Genomic DNA, 19,344 nt, shown 5'->3' on the forward strand with positions numbered 1-19,344 from the left:
GAGAGAGAGGAAGAGAGGAGAGAGAGGAGAGAGAGAGAGAGAGAGAGAGAGAGAGAGAGAGAGAGAGAGAGAGAGAGAGAGAGAGGGGAAGAGAAGAAGAGAGAGAGAGAGGAGAGAGAGAGAGAGGAGAGGAAGAGAGAGAGAGAGAGAGAGAGAGAGAGAGGGAGAGAGAGAGAGAGAAGAGAGAGAGAGAGAGAGAGAGAGAGAGAGAGAGAGAGGGAAGAGAGAGAGGGAGGGAGGGAGAAGAGAGAGGGAGAGAGAGAGAGGGAGGGAGAGAGAGAGAGAGGGAGGGAAGAAGAGAGAGAGGGAGGGAGAGGAAGAGAGAGAGAGAGAGAGAGGAAGAGAGAGGAAGAGAGAGAAAGAGGGAGGGAGGAGAGAGAGAGAGAGAGAGGGAAGAAGAGAGAGGGAGAGAGGGAAGAGAGAGAGAGAGAGAGAGAGAGAGAGAGAGAGGGAGGGAGGGAAGAAGAGAGAGGGAGGAGGGAAGAGAGAGAGGGAGGGAGAGAGAGAGGGAGGGAGAGAGAGGGAGGGAGGGAAGAGAGAGAGAGAGAAGAGAGAGAGAGAGAGAGGGAGGGAGGGGAAGAGAGAGAAAGAGGGAGGGAAGAAGAGAGAGAGAGAGAGAGGGAAGAGAGAGAGAGAGGGAGGAAGAGAGAGAGAGAGAGAGAGAGAGGGGAAGAGAGAGAGAGAGAGAGGGGAAGAGAGAGAGAGGGAAGAGGGAGGGAGAGGAGAGAGAGAGAGAGAGAGAGAGAGAGAGAGAGAGAGAGAGAGAGAGAGAGAGAGAGAGGGGAGAGAGAGAGAGAGAGAGAGAGAGAGAAGAGAGAGAGAGAGAGAGAGAGAGAGGGAAGAGAGAGAGAGAGAGAGGGAGAGAGAGAGAGAGAGAGAGAGAGAGAGAGAGAGGGGAAGAGAGAGAGAGAGAGGGGAAGAGAGAGAGAGAGAGAGAGAGAGGGGAAGAGAGAGAGAGAGAGATGATTGATGTGTTTTTTTAATACTGTGAGCAGAGAGAGAGAGAGAGTAGCTATTGGAAGGCCAACAAGCGCGTTGTTGTCTGTTCTCTCGAGGGTACGTCAAGGTTTTGGTGGAACAAAACGTTACCCTCAACTATTTCTCATCATTTTTTGTTAATCTACGTTTGGTAGATTAGATGTTATTGATCGTTGAGTGCCTTCAGAAAGGATTCAAGCTCTGTAAGGTCCCTCATTCGAACAGCGAATTTCAAACACAGATTCAACCACACAAACCAGGGAGGTTTTCCAATGCCTTGGAAAGAAGCCTTTTATTAGTAATAAAAGGCAGACATTGAATATCCCTTTTGAGCAGGGTGAAGTTATTAACTACACTTTGGATGGTGTATCAATACACCCAGTCACTACAAAGATACAGGCGTCCTTCCTATCTCGGTTCAATATAAGGTTAAATGTCTGTGATTTTATAAAATACTGAGGATAGATCAACATTGTAGTTACTCCACAATACTAACAGTTTTTCTTATTGTTGTTGCAATAAGACAGAAAGTAAAACTGCAAAAAATAAATGTCCTGAATCCAATACAACCCATCACTCCTCATATTATTTATTTATTTATTTTTAACCCCTTTTTCTCCCCAATTTCGTGGTATCAATTGTTTTTAGTAGCTACTATCTTATCTCATTGCTACAACTCCTGTACGGGCTCGGGAGAGACGAAGGTTGAAAGTCATGCGTCCTCCGATACACAACCCAACCAAGCCGCACTGCTTCTTAACACAGTGCGCATCCAACCCGGCAGCCAGCCGCACCAATGTGTCGGGAGGAAACACCTGGTAACTCCCGGTTACGACAGAGCACTGCGCCCGGCCCGCCACAGGAGTCGCTGGTGCACGATGAGACAAGGATTTCCCTACCGGTCAAACCCTCCCTAACCCGGACGACGCTAGGCCAATTGTGCGTCGCCCCACGGACCTCCCGGTCGCGGCCGGTCACGACAGAGCCTGGGCGTGAACCCAGAGTCTCTGGTGGAACAGCTGGCGCTGCAGTACAGTGCCCTTAACCACTGCGCCACCCGGGAGGCACTCGTCATATTTTCAAGTGTGGTGGGTATGCTTGTCATCGGCAAGGACGAGCTAAGCAACAGAATAAAGCACAGGCTAAATCCTAGAGGAAAACCTGGTTGTCTGCTTTCCACCGGACACTGGGAGACATTCACATTTCAGCCGGACAAATAACCTAAAACACCAGACCAAATATACACGAGTTGCTTACCAAGATGACACAGAATGTTCCTGAGTAGGGTAGTTACCATAACCCCACCGCCACCATGGGGCACTCTGTTCACAATGTTGACATCAGAAAACCGCTCGCCCACACGACACCATACACGCTGTGTACCATCTGCCTGGTATAGTTGAAACCTGGGATTCATCGGTGAAGAGCACACTTCTCCAGCGAGGCCAGTGGCCATCGAAGGTGAACATTTGCCCTCTGAAGTCGGTGACGACGCCAAACTGCAGTCAGGTCAAGACCCTGGTGAGGAAGACGAGCAGATGAGCTTCCCTGAGACGGTTTCTGAACAGTTTGTGCAGAAATGATTTCGGTTGTGCAAAACCCACAGTTGATCCCGCAGGTGAAGAAGCTGGGGGTCCTGGACTGGCGTGGTTACATGTGGTCTGCGGATAAATTATCTGGCGACAGCTCTGGTGGACATTGCTGCAGTAAGCATGCCCATTGCTCCCTCACTATCTGTGGCATTGTTGTGACAAAACTTCATTGACCCCAGCACAAGGTGCACCTGTGTAATGATCGTGCTCTTTTAATCAGCTTCTTGATATGCCACACCTGTCAGGTGGATGGATTATCTTGGCAAAGGAGAAATGCTCACTAACTGGGATATAAACACATTTGTGCACAACATCTGAAGAGGACTAAGCTTTTTGTGCGTATGGAACATTTTCTGCAATCTTTTATTTCAGCTCATAAAACACTTTACATGTTGAGTTTATACTTTGGTTATGTGTGCGTGTGTGTGTGTGTGTAAGTAAATCATGTTTCTCTCTCTCTCTCCCAGGTACCAGGGGCCCAGGAGTTGGTTGACTTCTCTCCAGTGTACCGATGCCTCCACATCTATACAGTTCTGGTGAGTTCTACTCGTCCCCCTCTCCTCTCTTTCTCCTATCCTCTCCTCCGTTACTTTGAGAGATTCTCACTTGGTTTTGCTAATTCCTCCGTCCTCTCCTCGCCTGCATTTTGAGAAAAAAAGAGGGGTGAAGGTAATCGAGGAGAAGCATTTCAAAGGAGCATATCGTTGTTAAATATGTCAATGCATTTCTCAGAGAAAACTAAATCTGATTCAAATGTGGCAGAACTCTTCAAAGGGGGTGTGGCAGAACTCTTCAAAGGGGGTGTGGCAGAACTCTTCAAAGGGGGTGTGGCAGAACTCTTCAAAGGGGGTGTGGCAGAACTCTTCAAATGGGGTGTGGCAGAACTCTTCAAAGGGGGTGTGGCAGAACTCTTCAAAGGGGGTGTGGCAGAACTCTTCAAAGGGGGTGTGGCAGAACTCTTCCACAAAAGACTCAGGTAGAATACACACGACCGTCCTCGACGAAACGTGGCTATCGAGGAGGGGAGGGGCCTCTTCTGTTCTCCTAATAACTAATGGACATATCCTTGACCACTGTTCAGGTCATGGAGGAGAGAGGGGGGGGAATGGAGAGAGGGGGGGAATGGAGAGAGGGGGGGAATGGAGAGAGGACGGAGGAGGAGAGGAGAGGAACCTCTTCTGTTCTCCTACTAACTAATGGACATATCCTTGGCCACTGTTCAGGTCATGGAGAGAGGACGGAGGAGTCTCTTCTGTTCAAAAGAGGACGGTCTTTTGCACAAATGAGAATCTCCTCCATTCATCTCTCAATTTTTTTTTGAAATATATATCTGATGAACCAAACATTTTCTTATTTTAAATTAATTTTAAATATTCATATCATGTCCACAGTGATTTTCTGCATGTTTTTCCCCAAATGGACTGAATGAATTGACACCTTTAGTTGTTTAATTGACCACACCCCCTCCACAGGATTGGCCCCGCCAGTAACACCTTAGTTGTTTAATTGACCACACCCCCTCCACAGGATTGGCCCCGCCAGTTAACACCTTAGTTGTTTAATTGACCACACCCCCTCCACAGGATTGGCCCCGCCAGTAACACCTTAGTAGTTTAATTGACCACACCCCCTCCACAGGATTGGCCCCGCCAGTAACACCTTAGTAGTTTAATTGACCACACCCCCTCCACAGGATTGGCCCCGCCAGTAACACCTTAGTAGTTTAATTGACCACACCCCTCCACAGGATTGGCCCCGCCAGTAACACCTTAGTAGTTTAATTGACCACACCCCCTCCACAGGATTGGCCCCGCCAGTAACACCTTAGTAGTTTAATTGACCACACCCCCTCCACAGGATTGGCCCCGCCAGTAACACACCATTATTAGTGTCAGCAGAGGGTTTTGGTTGAAGCCTGGTTACACCCTAATGGAGGTTTGTTACCGCAGGCCTTTACTGTTCAGATTAAAGGAGAAGCCGTAGTTTACAGTGACTTATAGAAGGGCTTCCTGTCATCTGATCTGGTCTGAATGGAGAGAGAGGGGGGAATGGAGAGAGGTTAGGGACAGAGCAGGTTTCTGGGTTGACTTAGGACGAAGCAGGTTTCTGGGTTGACTGGGTCAGGGACGAAGCAGGTATCTGGGTTGACTGGGTCAGGGACGAAGCAGGTATCTGGGTTGACTGGGTCAGGGACGAAGCAGGTTTCTGGGTTGACTGGGTCAGGGACGAAGCGGGTTTCTGGGTTGACTGTGTCAGGACTAGGTCAGGGACGAAGCAGGTGTCTGGGTTGACTTGGGAACAACTAGGTCAGGGACGAAGCAGGTGTCTGGGTTGACTGGGTCAGGACTAGGTCAGGGACGAAGCAGGTGTCTGGGTTGACTAGGGAACAACTAGGTCAGGGACGAAGCAGGTGTCTGGGTTGACTGGGTCAGGACTAGGTCAGGGATGAAGCAGTTGTCTGGGTTGACTGGGTCACGACTAGGTCAGGGATGAAGCAGGTTTCTGGGTTGACTAGGTCAGGACTAGGTCAGGGATGAAGCAGGTTTCTGGGTTTCTGGGTTGACTGGGTCAGGACTAGGTCAGGGACGAAGCAGGTTTCTGGGTTGACTGGGTCAGGACTAGGTCAGGGACAAAGCAGGTTTCTGGGTTGACTGGGTCAGGACTAGGTCAGGGACGAAGCAGGTTGGCTGGGTCAGGGACGAAGCAGGTTTCTGGGTTGACTGGGTCAGGACTAGGTCAGGGACGAAGCAGGTTTCTGGGTTGACTGGGTCAGGACTAAGTCAGGGACGAAGCAGGTTTCTGGGTTGACTGGGTCAGGGACGAAGCAGGTTTCTGGGTTGACTGGGTCAGGGACGAAGCAGGTTTCTGGGTTGACGGTCAGGGACGAAGCAGGTTTCTGGGTGGACTGGGTCAGGGACGAAGCAGGTTTCTGGGTGGACTGGGTCAGGGACGAAGCAGGTTTCTGGGTTGACTGGGTCAGGACTAGGTCAGGGACGAAGCAGTGGTCTGGATTTGTGTGTGTTTGTTGGGGTTGTGACCGGGACAGGGCGGTCAGCGGAGAGGAGGCATGGGGTCTGGCAAGGTGTCTGTTTGGAGGCAGTGTTTGTGTGTGTAGACAGGGTGTCTGGGTTAAGAGAGCTCTGGGGACAGAATCATCCAGGGAACGGAAGAGCATGAACTTTGTGAGGAAGGACAGAGAGCTAGGGAGGAGGGGGGGACGATACAGAGGTTATAGCAAGGCTAAGTTGAGAGACAGACAGGGGCAAGGAAGGAAAGGGGGAGAGAGAGAGAGACTGAGGGAGGAAGATAGGGAGGTCACAGCAAGGACGAGAGAGACTGAGAGAGTGCTCACGCAGAAGGGTTAAAGTGAGGGCGAGAGTGAGGTGGAGGACAGGGAAGGGGGATGGCTGACCGATGGAGGACGTTTGGGAGCTAGATAGTGAACATATTGAATAGGGAGGGAAAAGAGTGAAAGACCGGGAAAGGGTGTAAGGAATGAGAGAGGAGGAGGAGAGGAGATGGAGAGAGGGTTGTCAAGAGGAGACTGAGTGCAGGAGACTTTGAGACTGAGGAGTGTTGGAGAGTTGAAAAAGTGGAGGGGTTGCCCTGTGGTTGGAGAAGTGGAGGGGTTGGAAAAGTGGAGGGGTTGCCCTGGGGTTGGAAAAGTGGAGGGGTTGGAAAAGTGGAGGGGTTGCCCTGTGGTTGGAGAAGTGGAGGGCTTGGAAAAGTGGAGGGGTTGCCCTGGGGTTGGAAAAGTGGAGGGGTTGGAAAAGTGGAGGGGTTGCCCTGGGGTTGGAAAAGTGGAGGGGTTGGAAAAGTGGAGGGGTTGCCCTGGGGTTGGAAAAGTGGAGGGGTTGGAAAAGTGGAGGGGTTGGAAAAGTGGAGGGGTTGCCCTGGGGTTGGAAAAGTGGAGGGGTTGCCCTGGGGTCGGAGAAGTGGAGGGGTTGCCCTGGGGTCGGAGAAGTGGAGGGTTTGGAAAAGTGGAGGGGTTGCCCTGGGGTTGGAGAAGTGGAGGGGTTGCCCTGGGGTGGGAGAAGTGGAGGGGTTGCCCTGGGGTCGGAGAGGTGGAGGGTTTGGAAAAGTGGAGGGGTTGCCCTGGGGTTGGAGAAGTGGAGGGGTTGGAAAAGTGGAGGGGTTGGAGAAGTGGAGGGGTTGCTCTGGGGTTGGAAAAGTGGAGGGGTTTCCCTGGGGTTGGAGAGGTGGAGGGGTTGGAAAAGTGGAGGGGTTGCCCTGGGGTTGGAGAAGTGGAGGGGTTGCCCTGGGGTTGGAAAAGTGGGGGGTTGCCCTGGGGTTGGAGAAGTGGGGGGTTGCCCTGGGGTTGGAAAAGTGGAGTGGTTGCCCTGGGGTTGGAGGGTTGGAGAAGTGGAGGGGTTGCCCTGGGGTTGGAGAAGTGGAGGGGTTGCCCTGGGGTTGGAGAAGTGGAGGGGTTGCCCTGGGGTTGGAGAAGTGGAGGGGTTGCCCTGGGGTTGGAAAAGTGGAGGGGTTGGAAAAGTGGAGGGGTTGGAAAAGTGGAGGGGTTGCCCTGGGGTTGGAAAAGTGGAGGGGTTGGAAAAGTGGAGGGGTTGGAAAAGTGGAGGGGTTGCCCTGGGGTTGGAAAAGTGGAGGGGTTGCCCTGGGGTCGGAGAAGTGGAGGGGTTGCCCTGGGGTCGGAGAAGTGGAGGGTTTGGAAAAGTGGAGGGGTTGCCCTGGGGTTGGAGAAGTGGAGGGGTTGCCCTGGGGTCGGAGAAGTGGAGGGGTTGCCCTGGGGTCGGAGAGGTGGAGGGTTTGGAAAAGTGGAGGGGTTGCCCTGGGGTTGGAGAAGTGGAGGGGTTGGAAAAGTGGAGGGGTTGGAGAAGTGGAGGGGTTGCTCTGGGGTTGGAAAAGTGGAGGGGTTTCCCTGGGGTTGGAGAGGTGGAGGGGTTGGAAAAGTGGAGGGGTTGCCCTGGGGTTGGAGAAGTGGAGGGGTTGCCCTGGGGTTGGAAAAGTGGGGGGTTGCCCTGGGGTTGGAGAAGTGGGGGGTTGCCCTGGGGTTGGAAAAGTGGAGTGGTTGCCCTGGGGTTGGAGGGGTTGGAGAAGTGGAGGGTTGCCCTGGGGTTGGAGAAGTGGAGGGGTTGCCCTGGGGTTGGAGAAGTGGAGGGGTTGCCCTGGGGTTGGAGAAGTGGAGGGGTTGCCCTGGGGTTGGAGAAGTGGAGGGGTTGCCCTGGGGTTGGAGAAGTGGAGGGGTTGCCCTGGGGTTGGAGAGGTGGAGGGGTTGGAGAAGTGGAGGGGTTGCCCTGGGGTTGGAGAAGTGGAGGGGTTGCCCTGGGGTTGGAGAAGTGCAAGAGAGAGTGGATGAGAAGGAGAGGGATGGAGGAGAGAGTGAATGGAAGGAAAAGGGGGGGGGGGGTGTTGAAAGGTGTGACCTCCTCAACCTCAGCTTCACTTTCTTCCCCCCTCCCGTTCCCTCGTTTGTTTTGGTTCCTGCCAGCTTTCATGTTTGTTTAGTTATGTTGTGTTCTTTACCATTCTTCTTCTCCTTCTCTCCTGTTTTTGTCCTTTGTTTCAGCCTTCATATACACGAGACACACACACACACAGAGGCACACACACTCACACAGAGGCACGCACATACACACACAGAGAGAGAAAATTGGGTTGGTCATGACCCCATGGAGAACTGTTGTTAGGCAGGTCAGTCCTGGGGACAAAGTGGATGCCAAGGGTGAAAGAACAGAGAGCACACAATGAGCTGAACTCTACACACAGAGACACAATGAGCTGAACTCTACACACAGACACACAATGAACTGAACTCTACACACAGAGACACAATGAGCTGAACTCTACACACAGACACACAATGAACTGAACTCTACACACAGAGACACAATGAGCTGAACTCTACACACAGAGACACAATGAGCTGAACTCTACACAGAGATACAATGAACTGAACTCTACACACAGAGACACAATGAGCTGAACTCTACACACAGAGACACAATGAGCTGAACTCTACACACAGAGACACAATGAGCTGAACTCTACACAGAGATACAATGAACTGAACTCTACACACAGAGACACAATGAGCTGAACTCTACACACAGAGACACACAATGAACTGAACTCTACACACAGAGACACACAATGAACTGAACTCTACACACAGAGACACACAATGAACTGAACACTACACACAGAGACACACAATGAACTGAACTCTACACACAGAGACACACACAATAAACTGAACTCTACACACACACAATGAGCTGAACTCTACACACAGAGACACACAATGAGCTGAACTATACACACAGAGACACACACAATAAACTGAACTCTACACACACACAATGAACTGAACTCTACACACAGAGACACACAATGAACTGAACTCTACACACAGAGACACACACAATGAACTGAACTCTACACACAGAGACACAATGAACTGAACTCTACACACAGAGACACAATGAGCTGAACTCTACACACAGAGACACAATGAACTGAACTCTACACACAGAGACACAATGAGCTGAACTCTACACACAGAGACACAATGAGCTGAACTCTACACACAGAGACACAATGAACTGAACTCTACACACAGAGACACAATGAACTGAACTCTACACAGAGACACAATGAACTGAACTCTACACACAGAGACACAATGAGCTGAACTCTACACACAGAGACACAATGAGCTGAACTCTACACACAGAGACACAATGAACTGAACTCTACACACAGAGACACAATGAACTGAACTCTACACAGAGACACAATGAACTGAACTCTACACACAGAGACACAATGAGCTGAACTCTACACACAGAGACACAATGAGCTGAACTCTACACACAGAGACACAATGAACTGAACTCTACACACAGAGACACAATGAACTGAACTCTACACACAGAGACACACAATGAACTGAACTCTACACACAGAGACACACAAACACGCACACTTTATTGTTGATATGATATGAATATTTATTGATTAGTAAATATTTTCTCCAATAGAGTACTACCACTAAACCAGACGAGTACTACCACTAAACTGGACGAGTACTACCACTAAACCAGACGACGAGTACTACCACTAAACCAGACGAGTACTACCACTAAACCAGACGACGAGTACTACCACTAAACCAGACGAGTACTACCACTAAACCGGACGAGTACTACCACTAAACCAGACGAGTACTACCACTAAACCAGACGAGTACTACCACTAAACTGGACGAGTACTACCACTAAACCAGACGACGAGTACTACCACTAAACCAGACGACGAGTACTACCACTAAACCAGACGACGAGTACTACCACTAAACTGGACGAGTACTACCGCTAAACCAGACGACGAGTACTACCACTAAACCGGACGAGTACTACCACTAAACCAGACGACGAGTACTACCACTAAACCGGACGAGTACTACCGCTAAACCAGACGAGTACTACCGCTAAACCAGACGAGTACTACCGCTAAACCAGACGAGTACTACCACTAAACCAGACGACGAGTACTACCACTAAACCAGACGACGAGTACTACCACTAAACCAGACGAGGAGTACTACCACTAAACCAGACGAGTACTACCGCTAAACCAGACGACGAGTACTACCGCTAAACCAGACGACGAGTACTACCGCTAAACCAGACGACGAGTACTACCACTAAACCAGACGACGAGTACTACCGCTAAACCAGACGACGAGTACTACCGCTAAACCAGACGAGTACTTACCGCTAAACCAGACGAGTACTACCACTAAACCAGACGACGAGTACTACCACTAAACTGGACGAGTACTACCACTAAACCAGACGACGAGTACTACCACTAAACCAGACGAGTACTACCACTAAACCAGACGACGAGTACTACCACTAAACCAGACGAGTACTACCACTAAACCGGACGAGTACTACCACTAAACCAGACGAGTACTACCACTAAACCAGACGAGTACTACCACTAAACTGGACGAGTACTACCACTAAACCAGACGACGAGTACTACCACTAAACCAGACGACGAGTACTACCACTAAACCAGACGACGAGTACTACCACTAAACTGGACGAGTACTACCGCTAAACCAGACGACGAGTACTACCACTAAACCGGACGAGTACTACCACTAAACCAGACGACGAGTACTACCACTAAACCGGACGAGTACTACCGCTAAACCAGACGAGTACTACCGCTAAACCAGACGAGTACTACCGCTAAACCAGACGAGTACTACCACTAAACCAGACGACGAGTACTACCACTAAACCAGACGACGAGTACTACCACTAAACCAGACGAGGAGTACTACCACTAAACCAGACGAGTACTACCGCTAAACCAGACGACGAGTACTACCGCTAAACCAGACGACGAGTACTACCGCTAAACCAGACGACGAGTACTACCACTAAACCAGACGACGAGTACTACCGCTAAACCAGACGACGAGTACTACCGCTAAACCAGACGAGTACTTACCGCTAAACCAGACGAGTACTACCGCTAAACCAGACGAGTACTACCACTAAACCAGACGACGAGTACTACCACTAAACCAGACGACGAGTAATACCGCTAAACCAGACGAGTACTACCACTAAACCAGACGACGAGTACTACCGCTAAACCAGACGACGAGTAATACCGCTAAACCAGACGAGTACTACCGCTAAACCAGACGACGAGTACTACCGCTAGACCAGACGAGTACTACCACTAAACCAGACGACGAGTACTACCACTAAACCAGACGACGAGTACTACCACTAAACCAGACGACGAGTACTACCACTAAACCAGACGAGTACTACCACTAAACCAGACGACGAGTACTACCACTAGAACATTTGGGTTTCTTATTCTGAACATGAAAGCTCGTTGTTATGTGATTGATACCTGGAGGTTGGACAATTGGACGTGTGTGTGTGTGTGTGTGTGTGTGTGTGTGTGTGTGTGTGTGTTCGTTCCTGTGTTATTTAACGGCCTGTGGAGTGAAGGGTTCTTCGTGTGTTTCTCGTTTGGTCCGGTCTGAGGGAAAACTCCATGTAGGGCCAACGCTGTTGTTTACATGATCATAATTTCTATCAGATTTGAGTGTGTGTGTGTGTGTGTACAGTAGAACAAAGGCATATTGTTCAGGTCCAGTCTTCACCACCATGGTAATATGGTGGAATTTAAACATGGGGCGAGAGACGGAGGGAGAGAGAGAGAAGAGAAAACAAAATGAATGTCTTGATTGGAAATGGGATTCTACTTCCTGGTTTTGTGTCTTTGTGTCTTTATGTCTTGTGTGTGTGTGGTTTGTGTGTGTGGTTTGTGTCTTTGTGTGTGTGGTTTGTGTCTTTGTGTGTGTTTCCCTACTGGCAACTCTGTCCTAATGAGAGCCCCCCCACACACACACACTAAGATGTCTGTTGGTCTGTCTGGCAGCAGAGAACATTCCAGAATCTAGAGACACCATTCTGTTCTGTTCATGACTGGAGATATCTGCCTTAGACCCTGTAGTCATCAGTAACGTGGCACTGCTCGTGTGTGTGTGTGTGTGTGTGTGTGTGTGTGGTTGGTTGGATCAGTGTGCGGTTGGACGATTTGGAGAAGCGTGCGTGTATTATTAAACAATAGTTTAAGCAGAGTGAAGGTTTCTTGGTGGTAGTGTGAGGAAATACAGCCCACACGATAGCTGTACCCTCCCCCGAGGGTCTTGTTGACCTCTGCCTACACCCCACACTTCTCTCCAGAGTGTTGGTGTTGTGTGTCTGACTTCATGGAGGTTGTACAGTGAGCTTTACGGCCTGTATTGAAGTTCAGTCCTCTTAGTAGAACTACTCTGGAGACCTCCCTGCCCTCTACCCCTCTAGCAGCCTCTCACCCACTCATCCATCCACTCCACCCTTCCCCTCTCCCGGTCTCCCTCTCGTTCTACCCTCTCCTCTCTCGTTCTACCCTCTCTCTCTCTCGTTCTACCCTCTCTCTCTCTCGTTCTACCCTCTCTCTCTCTCGTTCTACCCTCTCTCTCTCTCGTTCTACCCTCTCTCTCTCTCGTTCTACCCTCTCTCTCTCTCGTTCTACCCTCTCTCTCTCGTTCTACCCTCTCTCTCTCTCGTTCTACCCTCTCTCTCTCGTTCTACCCTCTCTCTCTCTCGTTCTACCCTCTCTCTCTCTCGTTCTACCCTCTCTCTCTCGTTCTACCCTCTCTCTCTCTCGTTCTACCCTCTCTCTCTCTCGTTCTACCCTCTCTCTCTCTCGTTCTACCCTCTCTCTCTCTCGTTCTACCCTCTCTCTCTCTCGTTCTACCCTCTCTCTCTCTCGTTCTACCCTCTCTCTCTCTCGTTCTACCCTCTCTCTTGTTCTACCCTCTCTCTCTCTCGTTCTACCCTCTCTCTCTCTCGTTCTACCCTCTCTCTCTCTCGTTCTACCCTCTCTCTCGTTCTACCCTCTCTCTCTCTCGTTCTACCCTCTCTCTCTCTCGTTCTACCCTCTCTCTCTCTCGTTCTACCCTCTCTCTCTCTCGTTCTACCCTCTCTCTCTCTCGTTCTACCCTCTCTCTCTCTCTCGTTCTACCCTCTCTCTCTCTCGTTCTACCCTCTCTCTCTCTCGTTCTACCCTCTCTCTCTCTCGTTCTACCCTCTCTCTCTCGTTCTACCCTCTCTCTCTCGTTCTACCCTCTCCCTCTCGTTCTACCCTCTCCCTCTCGTTCTACCCTCTCCCTCTCGTTCTACCCTCTCCCTCTCGTTCTACCCCCTCTCTCTCGTTCTACCCCCTCTCTCTCGTTCTACCCCCTCTCTCTCGTTCTACCCCCTCTCTCTCGTTCTACCCTCTCTCTCTCGTTCCTCCCTCTCTCTCTCTCGTTCTACCCCCTCTCTCTCGTTCTACCCCCTCTCTCGTTCTACCCCCTCTCTCTCGTTCTACCCCCTCTCTCTCGTTCTACCCCCTCTCTCTCGTTCTACCCCCTCTCTCTCGTTCTACCCCCTCTCTCTCGTTCTACCCCTCTCTCTCGTTCTACCCTCTCTCTCTCTCTCTCTCTCGTTCTACTCTCTCTCTCTCTCTCTCTCTCTCGTTCTACCCTCTCTCTCTCTCTCGTTCTACCCTCTCTCTCTCTCTCTCTCGTTCTACCCTCTCGCCCTCTCTCGTTCTATCCTCTCGCCCTCTCTCCTTCTCCCTCCCCCCACTACCCCGTCTCTCTCTCTGATGGACTGCTGTGGTATGTCTCTTCAATAGACATTGTTCTCATTGAGAGAACTGCCAAGGTGCTGAAAAGCATTCGTCCAAGGTCCTAATTTTTCTTAGGAAATATTAACAGTTTGTGTCTTCAATCAAATCTTGTTTCAAATGTATTTTATTGGAAACATTTTTCATTATAACAGCGCACCAGATGTGAGTGAGCATGGTTCTGGCCTGGTTCTGACCTGGTTCTGGCCTGCTTCCGGCCTGCTTCTGGCCTGGTTCTGGTTCTGGCCTGGTTCTGGCCTTTAGTTTCAGCTTCCCTGACTGTGGAGGGTTATCAGCCCAGCTTTGGTGTCTTATCTCTGGGCTGGGGCAGTACTGTGGGTCCTGGTCTGGGTCTCAGCTAGAGGCGATAAGGACAGAGACCGGGGCTACTGTTGGAGGAGGATGGAGAGGGGGCCTGGGGTTTATCACTGTAAAGCAGTGTGTGTGTGTGTGAGACACTGGTTCAGTCATACTGAAGAACCGGAGCAGAATCTGTTGTGAGTGACTGATATGCTACAGATATGCTCGACTTTGAAGAGAGATTGATGACGCCACTGGAAACAGAAGACCTTAGTGACTGTCCAATCACTGACTCTCCCTTGAATGAGAGTGCCTTTTGTACCCAATATCAAACCTTTGTTTTTCTACCAAAATCTTCTCGTCTGTTTCCGTCTTTCAAATGTTTTGTTTTGTTGTTAATCCAAACCTGTTTTTAATCAGTTCTACAAATAAAACGAGTAACTGATGAATGTCAATACGTATGGCGATCCAAGGGTTGTCATGGCTCCCGTCTCCTCTCTGTTGCCATCGCGCACGGCCGGTCTCTTAGGATGTTGTCCATGTTGTTTTTTACCCAGGGTTCCCGGGAGCAGTTTGAGAACTACTACAGGAATCAGAGAAGGAAACAGGCTCGCCTCGTACTGCAACCCCACTCTAACATGGTAGATATCAGCCCTCGCCTCGTACTGCAACCCCACTCTAATATGGTAGATTTCACCCCTCGCCTCACCTCGTACTGCAACCCCACTCTAACATGGTAGATATCACCCCTCGCCTCGTACTGTAACCCCACTCTAACATGGTAGATATCACCTCTCACCTCGTACTGCAACCCCACTCTAACATGGTAGATATCACCCCTCACCTCGTACTGCAACCCCACTCTAACATGGTAGATATCAGCCCTCGCCTCGTACTGCAACCCCACTCTAACATGGTAGATATCACCACTCACCTCGCCTCGTACTGCAACCCCACTCTAACATGGTAGATATCACCCCTCGCCTCGTACTGTAACCCCACTCTAACATGGTAGATATCACCTCTCACCTCGTACTGCAACCCCACTCTAACATGGTAGATATCACCCCTCACCTCACCTCGTACTGCAACCCCACTCTAACATGGTAGATATCACCACTCGCCTCGTACTGCAACCCCACTCTAACATGGTAGATATCACCACTCACCTCGCCTCGTACTGCAACCCCACTCTAACATGGTAGATATCACCCCTCGCCTCGTACTGTAACCCCACTCTAACATGGTAGATATCACCTCTCACCTCGTACTGCAACCCCACTCTAACATGGTAGATATCACCCCTCACCTCACCTCGTACTGCAACCCCACTCTAACATGGTAGATATCACCACTCGCCTCGTACTGCAACCCCACTCTAACATGGTAGATATCACCCCTCACCTCGTACTGCAACCCAACTCTAACATGGTAGATATCACCCCTCACCTCACCTCGTACTGCAACCCCACTCTAACATGGTAGATATCACCACTCGCCTCGTACTGCAACCCCACTCTAACATGGTAGATATCACCACTCGCCTCGTACTGCAACCCCACTCTAACATGGTAGATATCACCTCTCACATCGTACTGTAACCCCACTCTGATATGGTAGATATCACCCCTCGCCTCGTACTGCAACTCCACTCTAACATGGTAGATATCACCCCTCACCACACCTCGTACTGTAACCCCACTCTAACATGGTAGATATCACCCCACACCTCGTACTGCAACCCCACTCTAACATGGTAGATATCACCACTCGCCTCGTACTGCAACCCCACTCTGATATGGTAGATATCACCTCTCACCTCGTACTGCAACCCCACTCTAACATGGTAGATATCACCACTCGCCTCGTACTGTAACCCCACTCTAACATGGTAGATATCACCTCTCACCTCACCTCGTACTGCAACCCCACTCTAACATGGTAGATATCACCACTCGCCTCGTACTGCAACCCCACTCTAACATGGTAGATATCACCCCTCGCCTCGTACTGCAACTCCACTCTAACATGGTAGATATCGCCCCTCACCACACCTCGTACTGTAACCCCACTCTAACATGGTAGATATCGCCCCTCACCTCGTACTGTAACCCCACTCTAACATGGTAGATATCGCCCCTCACCTCACCTCGTACTGTAACCCCACTCTAACATGGTAGATATCGCCCCTCGCCACACCTCGTACTGTAACCCCACTCTAACATGGTAGATATCGCCCCTCGCCACACCTCGTACTGTAACCCCACTCTAACATGGTAGATATCACCCCTCGCCACACCTCGTACTGTAACCCCACTCTAACATGGTAGATATCGCCCCTCACCACACCTCGTACTGTAACCCCACTCTAACATGGTAGATATCACCCCTCACCACACCTCGTACTGCAACCCCACTCTAACATGGTAGATATCACCTCTCACCTCGTACTGTAACCCCACTCTAACATGGTAGATATCACCTCTCACCTCGTACTGCAACCCCACTCTAACATGGTAGATATCACCCCTCACCACACCTCGTACTGTAACCCCACTCTAACATGGTAGATATCACCACTCGCCTCATACTGCAACCCCACTCTAACATGGTAGATATCACCCCTCGCCTCGTACTGTAACCCCACTCTAACATGGTAGATATCAGCCCTCGCCTCGTACTGCAACCCCACTCTAACATGGTAGATATCGCCCCTCACCACACCTCGTACTGTAACCCCACTCTAACATGGTAGATATCACCCCTCACCACACCTCGTACTGTAACCCCACTCTAACATGGTAGATATCGCCCCTCACCTCACCTCGTACTGTAACCCCACTCTAACATGGTAGATATCGCCCCTCACCACACCTCGTACTGTAACCCCACTCTAACATGGTAGATATCGCCCCTCACCACACCTCGTACTGCAACCCCACTCTAACATGGTAGATATCACCCCTCACCACACCTCGTACTGTAACCCCACTCTAACATGGTAGATATCACCACTCGCCTCGTACTGCAACCCCACTCTAACATGGTAGATATCACCTCTCACCTCGTACTGTAACCCCACTCTAACATGGTAGATATCGCCCCTCACCTCACCTCGTACTGTAACCCCACTCTAACATGGTAGATATCGCCCCTCACCACACCTCGTACTGTAACCCCACTCTAACATGGTAGATATCGCCCCTCACCACACCTCGTACTGCAACCCCACTCTAACATGGTAGATATCACCCCTCACCACACCTCGTACTGTAACCCCACTCTAACATGGTAGATATCACCACTCGCCTCGTACTGCAACCCCACTCTAACATGGTAGATATCACCTCTCACCTCGTACTGCAACCCCACTCTAACATGGTAGATATCGCCCCTCACCACACCTCGTACTGTAACCCCACTCTAACATGGTAGATATCACCACTCACCTCTCCTCGTACTGCAACCCCACTCTAACATGGTAGATATCACCCCTCACCACACCTCGTACTGTAACCCCACTCTAACATGGTAGATATCACCCCTCACCACACCTCGTACTGCAACCCCACTCTAACATGGTAGATATCACCCCTCACCACACCTCGTACTGCAACCCCACTCTAACATGGTAGATATCACCCCTCACCACACCTCGTACTGTAACCCCACTCTAACATGGTAGATATCGCCCCTCACCACACCTCGTACTGTAACCCCACTCTAACATGGTAGATATCACCACTCACCTCGCCTCGTACTGCAACCCCACTCTAACATGGTAGATATCACCACTCACCTCGCCTCGTACTGCAACCCCACTCTAACATGGTAGATATCACCCTACCCTCCCTGCTGTCTTCCCTCCCTCCCCATCACACCAACTTCAAAAACAGAAGCCATGTTGTTAATGTCTTTCCAGAGGTCCGTAGTAGTTTGAATCCTCTTCTTCTTCATCTTCATCTTCTTCTTTCTTCATTCAGCACGAAACCTTGGAAGGATACAGAAGGTACTTCAATCAAATAGTAGGGTAAGTTCCCCTCATCTCTTTCTATCCATCCTTCATCCTCCCCTCTATTCATCAATCCATCTACAATCGTAGTATTTCTAGTACTTCAATCAAATAGTAGGGTAAGTTCCCCTCCTCTCTTTCTATCCATCCTTCATCCTCCCCTCTATTCATCAATCCGTCTACAATTGTAGTATTTCTTGGCGTGAATGGATCACATGAACTGACTGGATAGGATGTGTGTGTTCAGCTATTCAGTGACACTTAATTTAAAAGCTGTACCAGCTTTCCTTCCTTAAATAACTCTGGTCCACGCCTCTCATCTACCCGTCTTCCCATTCTGACCACACTCCTCTTTTCTCCCGACCTCTCCTTTCTCTGGGCTTGCTGGCCTAACACACACACACACTACACACACACACCACACCCCCCCCCCACACACACACACACACACTACACACACTACACACTACACACACTACACACACACACACTACACACACACACACTACACACACACACACACTACACACACTACATACACACACACACACTACACACACACACTACACACACACAGGAAGGTGTTGAATGAGGATTGATGGTGTGTGGGATGTGAGGTGGCATATCCATGTTATTCCGACAGTCTGGATGGGAATATCGGGAATGTTCACTGTCTGGAGCAGAGAAGACAGACACTTCTCCAAATATCCCATCGACCAGGGCTCTCTCTCTTCTTTCTATCCGTACTAGGGTTGGGCGACGCCTGAAATGACGGAACGTCCCCTCGACCTGTCCAAACATCGTTGATATACGATATATCGTCTTTTTTCTGTGTGTGTTTTATCCGGGCAGGGAAGGATGCAATATAGAGGACTGTAATTACACACATTGACTATCATTATTATGCTATAATATATAATATATATATAATATATAATAATATATATATAAGTCTAGGCAGTATGGAATTGTTCTTATTTAGATTGGTACAAAAGTCTACCTCATTGAAGATGCCATCTGAGACGTTCAGCCTACCTCATTGAAGATGCCATCTGAGATGTTCAGCCTACCTCATTGAAGATGCCATCTGAGACGTTCAGCCTACCTCATTGAAGATGCCTTCTGAGACGTTCAGCCTACCTCATTGAAGATGCCATCTGAGATGTTCAGCCTACCTCATTGAAGATGCCTTCTGAGACGTTCAGCCTACCTCGTTGAAGACGCCATCTGAGACGTTCAGCCTAC

At 50.0% G+C, this 19,344-nt stretch overlaps 1 protein-coding gene across 1 annotated transcript in view; it reads left to right on the forward strand.

Annotated features, from left to right (window-relative positions):
* The window catches only part of exoc6b (exocyst complex component 6B), a 155,781-nt gene that overhangs the window by 67,804 nt on the left and 68,633 nt on the right, over positions 1-19,344 (forward strand). Inside the window, exons 8-10 of the mRNA XM_065026007.1 lie at positions 3,038-3,106; positions 14,645-14,728; positions 18,071-18,117. Coding sequence (XP_064882079.1) covers positions 3,038-3,106; positions 14,645-14,728; positions 18,071-18,117 — 200 coding nt within the window. The remainder of the gene's footprint in view (positions 1-3,037; positions 3,107-14,644; positions 14,729-18,070; positions 18,118-19,344) is intronic.

The sequence above is a fragment of the Oncorhynchus nerka genome, linkage group LG12, assembly GCF_034236695.1.
Source record: "Oncorhynchus nerka isolate Pitt River linkage group LG12, Oner_Uvic_2.0, whole genome shotgun sequence".
NCBI lineage: Eukaryota > Metazoa > Chordata > Actinopteri > Salmoniformes > Salmonidae > Oncorhynchus > Oncorhynchus nerka.